The following is a 10,000-nucleotide window of genomic DNA, read 5'->3' as shown; positions in this document are numbered from 1 at the left end:
ACAGGAGGCGCTAGTGCAGCAGCGACCAGGACACATACTGGCTTCCCAGTCCACCGCCCCTACAGTAGTTACGAAAAGGTGAAATTAGCTATATAGACCAAAACCGCGTTTTGCCCCTGCCTGCAAAGATGTTTAATCCTGTTACAAAGTCGGGCATTTTAACATGGGGGAAATGGCTACTGCCCCTGACGCCTAGTGGCCATTCGAGGAACTACAGCTTTTCAATTCACTTCCGCGTCATCAGAGGGGATCTTCATGGCTGTTTGAACAAGACGTGCAAGCTTAGTACAGCCAAACTAAATGAATAACATCTCACTGAAATCATTTCACCAAGTTTTATATTGAAAACCACAAATAAAATTAGCAGCAAAAAATGCACTTTTTGTTTGCATAAACAAACATTAAACTAGTAATATAGCAGCTAATAGGATTTGGTGCAATGTGTACACATGACACATTCACTTTGAATAAACAAGCAAACATTGCTCTGTGCAGCAGCGATAATCGCTGATGATAATTAAAATGTGAAACGGTAATACTAACCATTTACTTAGTAGAAGGTTAGTATAGTAGTAGAGCAGACAATTACTTTACTAACCAAATTTAAACCGCGAATCGTTTCATCCCTACCTGGGAGCAGGCTTCGCCCAGGGACCCAGGCTCACCCCGGGGCCAGGAGGACCCGGGCCGCCCGGCTCCACACAGCGCCCCCCGGAGGCGGGCGGGAGGACCTTACGGCAGCAGCACAGTGTGGTGGGCCTCTGGTGCAGCTCTGCCATGCTGGAGCTATCACACAGGCTGTGTGGACATCTGCACGGACACCATCTTCACTGTCAACAGATCAACCACCCCAGTGCAAATAAGTCTGGGACATTTGTGTTATGATTGACATATTTAAACTGTGATGTATTTGTCTTACTGCTTTAATATTATTGTCAAATAAAATAAAATAAAATAAAAGGCTAATCTCAGGCTCAACCCAGGCTCAACGCTTAACCGTGGACAACCTACAGCAACAGTCACTAGCCCAGGACAGACACATTAAACCCTTTAACAGGACAGACATAAGCAAGACTCACTGAGTTCAGCCTTACTGAAGCTGAGGCGGACTACAGTTAAAACTAGGTGTTGTCCAAAGTATCGATAGTTTCAATGTGAAATGGATAAAATACTCATTTGCAACAATATGGATACTAGCAGTGCTTTCCCTCACGTGTTGTCATTTCCCCCCGTGGTATATCGAGTATTGATATTTTCCTGGGTATCGGTATTGAAGTAGAAATTCTAATATCCGTGACATCCCTAACCTATCAGTCACTGATCACTGAACCAATGATCAGGGGTTTCAAACATCTAGTCCGGGGGCCATAACCGGCCTGCTAGTTTCAGGAGAAAGTTCAATAAATAAATAAATATATAAATAGTAGTCTATTCATGTTTTCTGTATTCACCACTAAATGGTCAACTATTAACCTTATAACCTCGAATATAGGTAATTCCACAGTTGCCGTCAATTGTAATGCAGTTACACACAGCAGATTTGATCATTTGTTTGATTGGCCTATGATAGGAGAGGTAACCCTATTATGTGTTCTTAAAATGTACCTGTGATTCTTTACAGGAAAAGAAAAGAGGACAATTTGGAGGTTTATAGGTTATTATATGCATTGATTTTCTTTGTCTGGCCCAGTGAACTAAAATTAGTTTGACACCCCTGTTGGTCTACAGTACACTGTGACCCGGGTCAGGACCGGTCTACACTGTGATCCGGGTCAGCAGGACTGACGTCATTTAAAGCCCACACAGAAACGGTGTAAATGGATCCAAACCTGGTTTAGCTCGGGTCTAGCAGGTCCAGTTAGCTCGCCGTTTGTGGCAGGGCGAAGGCACAAAGTCTGTTTACAGTCACACAAAAAGACAGCCGGCGGTTAGCACAACCGGCTAATGAAGCTAACGTGAAGACACATTAGGATGTTTCAGAGGAAGAAGAAAAACTCTTATGTAAAATCCATCAGGATCGACTGCTCCACTGCCACTGCCCGTCTCCCCGCTGTCAGCTGTCTGTTTCCCGGACAGCTCGACTCCGAGAGGAGAGTTTCACACAATACACACAGAGAGCCAGGAGAGGAGGCTCAAAACAGGAAGTCACTGACAGCAGGAAAGTTTGGAGCGCGACCGGCCAGCGGGGGGCGCAACCAACATTGACTGGCTTTTCTCTTTTTTTCTAAAACTTTATTTACAAAAAAGATGTACAAATTAAGTCCGACAGACAATAACACAGCAGCATACAAGAGAGCTCTAAAGATGTAACAGAAATGAATGAAAAATACAATCATTAATGATTGACAAGACAAATTGACATGTTAGAATCATTGTTAGAATACAATTAATTAATAATACGGAAAATTCAATCAAAAAGAGGGGGAAAGAGGGCATGGAAATGTAACACCTCTAGAACTCCCTCTGCCCTGCTGTTAGAAAGTACTGCATTTTTAAGATCATGAGTTTTGTTTTTCCAGATTAAATTAGGAAATAACATTGATTTCCTTAGCTGTGGGCTCATTAACAAAAAGAGAAACAAAAAAGACTGGCTTTTCTCTCCAACAGTATCTTCGAGCCTGGTGACGTGAGGTTACTTCAAACAGTACTGTTTGGTCTCTTCAATAACAATAGTAATAGAATTAAATAATTATATATAATCAATGTATTATTTTAGCCAAATTTCATATTCATAAATCCAAATTTAGCAATTCCAAAGCTTTATTTGTGGCATTTGAAAATGTACATCAAAACAATTATTTTACTGAAAAAGATAAGAAAGCTGCAACCCTGGATCTTTGTTTGTGATTTTGTCTTTATTTTGGTTTACCGTGTATCTATGTAATAAACATGTAAAAAAAAACTAGGGGGGGGCTGCCTAGCCAATCAGGATCAGGGTCACAGCTGATTTAAGGTGATTTATTTATTTGATTCTTTCATTTTTAATGTGCAAGTGTAACGTTATTCAGTGGTGGATAAAGTACCTAAAAGCCACACTTGAGTAGAAGTACAGATATCTTACCAGAAAGATACCTATTAGAATATTACTTGAGTAGGCTAAAGGTCTGTACTTAAGTATCAAAAGTAATCTTCTTAGATTAAATTACTTAGGCTAAATATTGGAAATTAAAGTAGAAGTAAATGTTAATAAAACAAAGGTAAAACATGCCTGGAGAATAAGGTTTTAAAATACCAGAGGACTTTCCATTGAGTGTCCCCCTGCGCCCTCTGCTGTCCGGACAGAGTAAAAGCCTACAGCATCTGGTATTCCCAGGCGGTCTCTCATCCAAGTAGCTTACATAGGGGTACATGGAAAAATGCAGGCTCCTGTGTTCAATGATTTCGTCTGTTCCTTGTTTACTGATGGAGAGTTAAATCATCCAATCCCCCAAACAACTCAAAACAAGTCAATACCAAGAGGATACTGTCTGACAATGGCAGGGCAATTTGGCACATTTCACTTAAATCAGTTGTGCTGGTCATCTCACAAATGCAAGATCCATACAAATGAGACTGTTGTGAATGGAAATGAACAGGCTTTCATATAAGACAAGACAACACTGAGGACACAGTAACAGTAGAGCTATGATGGACCCTATCTGGGAACCCACCAGTCTATTTTTCACATAAAAAGACTGCGTTCCCAGATTGTGATCTACCAAAACACGTGTCCAAACTTTGAGGGGTTTTATTTCACTTTGTGCAACCGTTGTTCTTTTAGTAGTGAACTGGGACTTAGTGAGACTATGTTTCAAACTAGGCTAAGTTTGAACAGCTGGTGCAAGCCAGTGCTGGAGGGTATCCCTTTTTGTGTGTGTAAATAAATGAACATGTTTCCGCTGTAAACAGTGCGAGGTGCTGAACCAGCAGTCAGACCGGTCGCTCCATGTCTACTGTGTGAGCAAACAGTTGAAATGGGACTGAGGTGCCTAATAACATCAAGCCATGGTACTTCGTACAAGGAGGGCAGCTGCCTAGAGGCTGAGACGAGACAAGACAAACCAGTGGTCAAACCTGATGGAGCAGAAGGTCCAGAGAGGACCAGGGATGCAAACTCATGGAGTGAAAACATAGACAAATACCAGGCAGACACAAAACCACTTGGGGAATCATTCAGTTAAAGACCTTCTCAGAAAAACAATGCAGATTTATTTTGCACACGATCTAACACATCTGAAAACGTTAAACCGTTTTTGCAGAAATTTCTCCTTGAAATGGTGCTGTAAAACGGTTCTCATTCCCAAGTAGTTAAATACTGACACTTTGGATTTGAACAAAATTATATCACTTACAGCAGCTTTAAGTGCCCTGTTTTTGGATCAAAAAAAGTGAACAGGAAGGCAGCTGGTTCAACTGACTGGTTTATTGGTTCTGTACAAAACAACAGCGACGGGTCATCTTGATCCTGTTCAGACCCGAGAGGGGTACAGCATCTGGAAGACACAGACAAGATGGCTCAGTTAAGGCTGGAAAACTCTTAAATTGGAAGGAACGTAAACCAACCTGCTTCTCCAGGGACTCATGGTTGGAGGAATACCTGGACTTATTAAACATGGAGCATGCAGCCTGTTTGTTAAAGGACTTTGATAAGGGTCTTGAGGACGACCACTGGGATATTGTTCGCAAGTTCCTAACCTGAGTACGTAGGTTTTTCTTCATTTTTTGTGTTATTCTGCTCTGTATCTTCTTTCATTATATTGTCTTTTGCTGGTAATGAAACCCATGTCTAATATCTGCGGCATCTTTGTTGTACAAATACCATTGTATTCTATGGCGGGCTCAGGTTGACACCCCTGCATCACCCCCCCCCCCTCCCCCCCATCCCAATTATTGTCCTTTTTATTTTATTGTTATTTAGTTTTTATTGTCTTGTCCTGTAATGTTTTTTCTTTTCGGTCGTTGTCTTTGTTATGTTTAAAAATGGTAAATAAAAAACTTAAATAACAAAACAAAAAAAAGGCTGGAAAACGCCAACCCAACTTCAAAAGGAACAGCGAGGTGACCGTTGCATCACCTCAAGTCTCCTGTGTCGGGAGCAAAACGTTGCACTTGGACACACCTCAAAACACTATAGCAGACTGTCAACTAGCACGTACATTCTGCACCTGCACAAACATGAAACAAAGCAGTGCTTGCCTACCGTTTTTTTCCACATCGCTTGAACATAGCATTCAATGAAGCATTGTGGCGCTACAGAGATGCCCCGGCCTACAAGTCCTATTCTCCAGACGTAAGGGAAGATGCTCGTTTGGTACAGAGCCCAGTCAAAATCACACCACATTTTTTGATTTATTTTTTCAGTGAAAATGAAATCCAAAAATTACCATTCCCGCTAAAATCATATTGCATTATCGCGAGTCTCAATATGCTGCATTAGTAAAATTATATTCTGTCGACTTTTTATGTTTCTATAATAAGGTGGAGATGGGAACTGTGTGAGGTAGTGGTCATCAGTTATACGTTGCAGTTTTGTTTTGTCTTTTCTTTTTGTGTCTCCATGTGGGAAACGGGGGCTTACGTTTTGTGAGGTTTTTTTTGTCCGTTTGAAAAAAAATCTATACAAATATTTGAATAATAATATTGCATTATCGCAATATGTCAGTATAATTGCAATATTCTTGTTTTTTTGCATATCGTGCAGTCCTAATTTAAGAGCAGAAGCTCGTTCCTGCCTGGACAGACTGCAGCCAGGCAGGAAGCTGAAGTGAATACGTCATGTGGGACTGTCCCGACGTCATCGACGACGTCAAACGACTTGCATAACGTGCGTCGATGCATCGAGATTAAGTGAAGCAAAGATAATTAATACACTAGATAGACTTCACTCCGGTATAGCTCTGCTAAATAAACTCTCAAGACATAATCTATCACTGGGGTTGGTGTCGCACTTTGTGCTCAAATAATAATAATACTACATTTTATTTGGAGGCACCTTTCAAGACACCCAAGGTCACCTTACAGTGCATGTAAAACAGTTCAGCATTTAAAAGCATACAATGTATATAAAAAACATAAAACCAGCGACAGACAAGAAAATTAAAATGAAAGACCAGTATGGGAGGAATATTGGTCATATCCATCATAACTGTTTGCATTGTATCATTTTGTATCGTGTCTGACTGCCACAGATGCTGAATGCATTTCTGAAAGGACAATAGATGAAACTAACTTGTCAGTTTTTGCTTTTTCCAGTGCACTGTGTGCCGATTACGATGCATACAGTGACTCCGCCAACATGTCTGGTAACGCTACTGCTGCATTTGCAGGTACAATAGAAATCCACTGAGTGCGACACGTTAGAAAAGAGTGTTTTGAGCTGACAGAGAGCCTCTGAGAGCTGGAGGAAGAGCTAAATAGTGTTTTGAGCTGACAGAGCCTCAGAGCTGGAGGCAGAAATAAATAGTGTTTTGAGCTGCCTGACAGAGAGCCTCTGAGAGCTGGAGGCAGAAATAAATAGTGTTTTGAGTTGCCTGACATTTATTTATTGTAAGTAGGACTAAAAAGAGCCTCAACTACCCATAAAGGAGCCGCATGTGGCTCTAGAGCCTTGGGTTGAGCATCACTGTTTGGCGGTTCAGACCAATCAGCATCCGAGGAAGGAGGCAGTCCTAAGTGAACTTCAAGTTAGCCCGTGACAGACAAGACGGTTTATCGAATCACCTGCCAAGTATCTTTTGAAAGTGCCTGCCCCTTTTAACCGGTCGTTGGCAGCATCAGCTTAAAAGAGCTCAACCCACAAAGAAAATGAATACGCCGCCGATGGAATGCTGCCATTTAGATGATTTAACTTGTTTGATTTCCTCATTGTGGATTTCTACTGGGGGATGGGTAAGAATCCCAGAAATTATTTCCCGAGTTTCCTTGGTATTTATAACAAGGGCATTCTGGTCACAGCGCTCTACTAAGCAGTCAACACTAGTCTTGAGTCGCATGCGTTCAGACAGGAAGTGGCCTGGGTCAGACAGGAAGTGGCGTGGGGCGACAGACAGGAAGTGGCGTGGGGGCGACAGACTCACCACTCTGACACGGTGGCCCATGGCTTTGGCGGGCAGGTTGCTGTTGAACTTGGCTCTGACCATGCCGCTGCTGCCGTGAGCACGCGTCACCTTGCCCCAGATCACACGCGTCTTGTTGGGCTTACCACCCGGCGTCACCGTATTCCTAAACACACACAGACACAGTCAAAACAACGTACTTTGTCAGTTATTCTCGGTCAGTTTTGATGTATTTTTGGTCACCTGAAAGCAGAAACAGGCTCACAGCTGATATCATCTCATTGAGACGGTCTGTCACAGTACAGACTCAAGTCATTCTTCCCTTCATGTTCTTCACTGAAAGCCAGCTGAGATAACGTTGTGTGTATTCTCTGTACTTACTTCTTGGCCTTGTAGACGTAGGCGCAGCGTTTGCCCAGGTAGAAGTCCACCTCATCGCGGCTGTAGACTCCCTCCACCTTCAGCAGAGCCGTGTGCTCGCGCTGGTTCCTCAGGCCGCGCTTATAGCCGGCAAAGATAGCCTTACTCCACAGTCTGAGAGGGAGAGAGATGCGAGGAGAGACACAGTCACATTGTAGTGTCTCCCCAGACTCAAAATATGTTTAATCGCACAATCCACATACATGAGCCTGTGCTACTTCGGAGCCACAACTCCTGTTGTGAGGGCGGGTCTACGGGTCAAAATTGAATGACAGGTCACAGTACAAATGAGTGGTTCATTTTCCAAATTCAACAGAGTCAGGTTGGGTGGGCTTGCCTGATCGCTAAAGTAATTACTGATTGGTGGCCCCAGGATTTCGGGGGAACCAATCACTGGCCAGGACTACGACATCAGTTTGGAGCTAGAAGTGTCCAAAACCCTGAGCGAGACCTGTAGCATGCAGCAACGTGGGTCTGTAGCCCCACTTGTGTAGATAGAACACAGTGGAAAAACCACCGTACTACAGGCAGTACACACAGCCTCCGTTACTACAGGTAGTACACAGTCTCCGTACTACAGGTAGTACAGAGCCTCCCTTCCTACAGGCAGTACACAGCCTCTATACTACAGGTAGTACACAGCCTCTGTACTACAGGTAGTACAGAGCCTCCCTTCCTACAGGCAGTACACAGCCTCTATACTACAGGTAGTACACAGTCTCCGTACTACAGGTAGTACAGAGCCTCCCTTCCTACAGGCAGTACACAGCCTCTATACTACAGGTAGTACACAGTCTCCGTACTACAGGTAGTACAGAGCCTCCCTTCCTACAGGCAGTACACAGCCTCTATACTACAGGTAGTACACAGCCTCCCTTCCTACAGGTAGTACACAGCCTCCGTTACTACAGGCAGTAAGTACACAGCCTCCATGCTACAGGCAGTACACAGCCTCTGTACTACAGGTAGTACACAGCCTCCGTTACTACAGGCAGTAAGTACACAGCCTCTATACTACAGGTAGTACACAGCCTCTATACTACAGGCAGTACACACAGCAGCACAGTGAGTGTGGTGAGCTCTTACCTTCCTGGCATGGTGAGTCTTCTCCAGGTGATCCACCTACACACAAAACACACATGAGCACACACAAATTCCCACCTAATAAACAATGCTGCCTGGTCTGTAGGGACTGATGTAGTGGAGACTAAAACTAGTTCACGTCTGTGTTAAGTCACAACAGCTGACTCCTGGCATTAAGTGTGGTGACAGTTGAGCAGCCTGATATCAAACTGGCCGTCATTACCCACGTTACACGCAGCTAACTTTAACCCACGCTAACTCACCTACCTCATGTGCATCTTTGCACCATTGTATTTTGTTTACAAATGCCAGTGTCGTTTACATTTGTTTTGCATTTGTAGTTAAATTGTTTAGGTTTTACCAGTTTAGCTTTGTCGTTCCTTTTGATCTGTGTGTCTAGTCTGTGTAAGTACACAGAGCAACGAAAAACCCGTCTGTCTGTCAAATATGAAGCTGATTCTGACAACTTGACTTCTGGCTAGCTAGCCAGTTAGCCAAATACTACTAGCCACGTAGCCACCTTAACTAGCTGCTATCGGTCTATTGACAAGCAGTGGACAGAGAACTCCCTCTAGCAAGACTTTAGAGAAGAGAGATCAACGGAAACGTTAGAGACACAGTAACACTGTGATACACGGAGACACCGGGACAGTCAACCGTTTCAGCGCTTGCAGAGACGAGTGGCAGAATGGACTGTTAGCTTTAGCTTAGCTTCCTAGCATCATCCAAACCCAATCTCCACCATCCGAGGCTGCAGCAGAGCGCGAACCCGCTAATATATCTATCTATCAATCAATCGATCCGCTGTGATGAGTATCAATAAGAAATATCAGGTTAATCAGCTTTTAATTTGTCATTTTAACTCTCCGTGTCTGGTGCGCTTACCTGCACTGTGACAGAAATGGAGGAAAAGGAAGACCGAAAGGCACGCTGGGAAGTTATTTGTTGACATGGGTGTCCGCGTAGGCGCCTGATCCAAAATTGCGGGTTGATTTAAATGTTTCTGACGTTTAGCGATAAATAATGTTCTGTCCCCGCGCGACAGCTTTATACCAATAACACGCAGCAGGCGCGTACACGATACGTCCAAAGCTTCTGTTTAGGAACAACAAGTGCGCGTGCACATATCGATACCCCCAACGTTTGGTTCAAGGGGCCTCGGTGCGTTGCCATCATGGGTTGCCATAGTGACGGATATAAACTCAACCAGACTCAAGCTTGACTGTGTGTGGACGTTATTCTCATTTCGTAGAATACACTTTCCATCCATCCCAAATGTGAGTAAGTGTGACCTGAACTGTTATTATGTCATATGTTGCCTCTGACGTCACATGTCATTTAGGTCAGTGCTCAGAAGTCAGAATTCGACTGCACTCTGAACACTCAATCACGAGTAAAGTAGTCGAATTCTGAGGCCAATGTTTTTACATTATTAGCCGGCATACCAAACTCCATTGACGAAT

At 43.4% G+C, this 10,000-nt stretch overlaps 2 protein-coding genes across 3 annotated transcripts in view; both read right to left on the bottom strand.

The window, feature by feature from the left end:
* The window catches only part of rnpepl1 (arginyl aminopeptidase like 1), a 20,294-nt gene extending 18,256 nt beyond the window's left edge, over positions 1-2,038 (bottom strand). The window contains exons 1-2 of one of the 2 annotated variants that reach the window (XM_083637340.1): positions 1,830-2,038; positions 631-830 (exon numbers count right to left, since the gene is read on the bottom strand). In XM_083637340.1, the coding sequence (XP_083493466.1) occupies positions 631-779 (149 nt within the window). In that variant the 5' untranslated portion in view covers positions 780-830; positions 1,830-2,038. The remainder of the gene's footprint in view (positions 1-630; positions 831-1,829) is intronic. The other variant, XM_083637341.1, reaches the window with a different exon arrangement.
* Positions 2,039-4,387: 2,349 nt separating this feature from the next.
* rpl35a (ribosomal protein L35a) lies at positions 4,388-9,448 on the bottom strand. The gene is made up of 5 exons (XM_083637426.1): positions 9,423-9,448; positions 8,541-8,576; positions 7,416-7,568; positions 7,056-7,200; positions 4,388-4,472 (listed from the first exon to the last, which is right to left on the bottom strand). Exons 2-5 carry the CDS (start codon positions 8,549-8,551, stop codon positions 4,449-4,451), a joined length of 333 nt encoding a protein of 110 aa, XP_083493552.1. The 5' UTR covers positions 8,552-8,576; positions 9,423-9,448; the 3' UTR covers positions 4,388-4,448.
* Positions 9,449-10,000: the final 552 nt, after the last annotated feature.

This window comes from Poromitra crassiceps, assembly GCF_964638095.1.
Source record: "Poromitra crassiceps genome assembly, chromosome: 5".
Taxonomy (NCBI): domain Eukaryota; kingdom Metazoa; phylum Chordata; class Actinopteri; order Beryciformes; family Melamphaidae; genus Poromitra; species Poromitra crassiceps.
The sequence above is the reverse complement of the archived record's forward strand: the minus strand, read 5'-3'. Positions and strand labels throughout refer to the sequence as shown.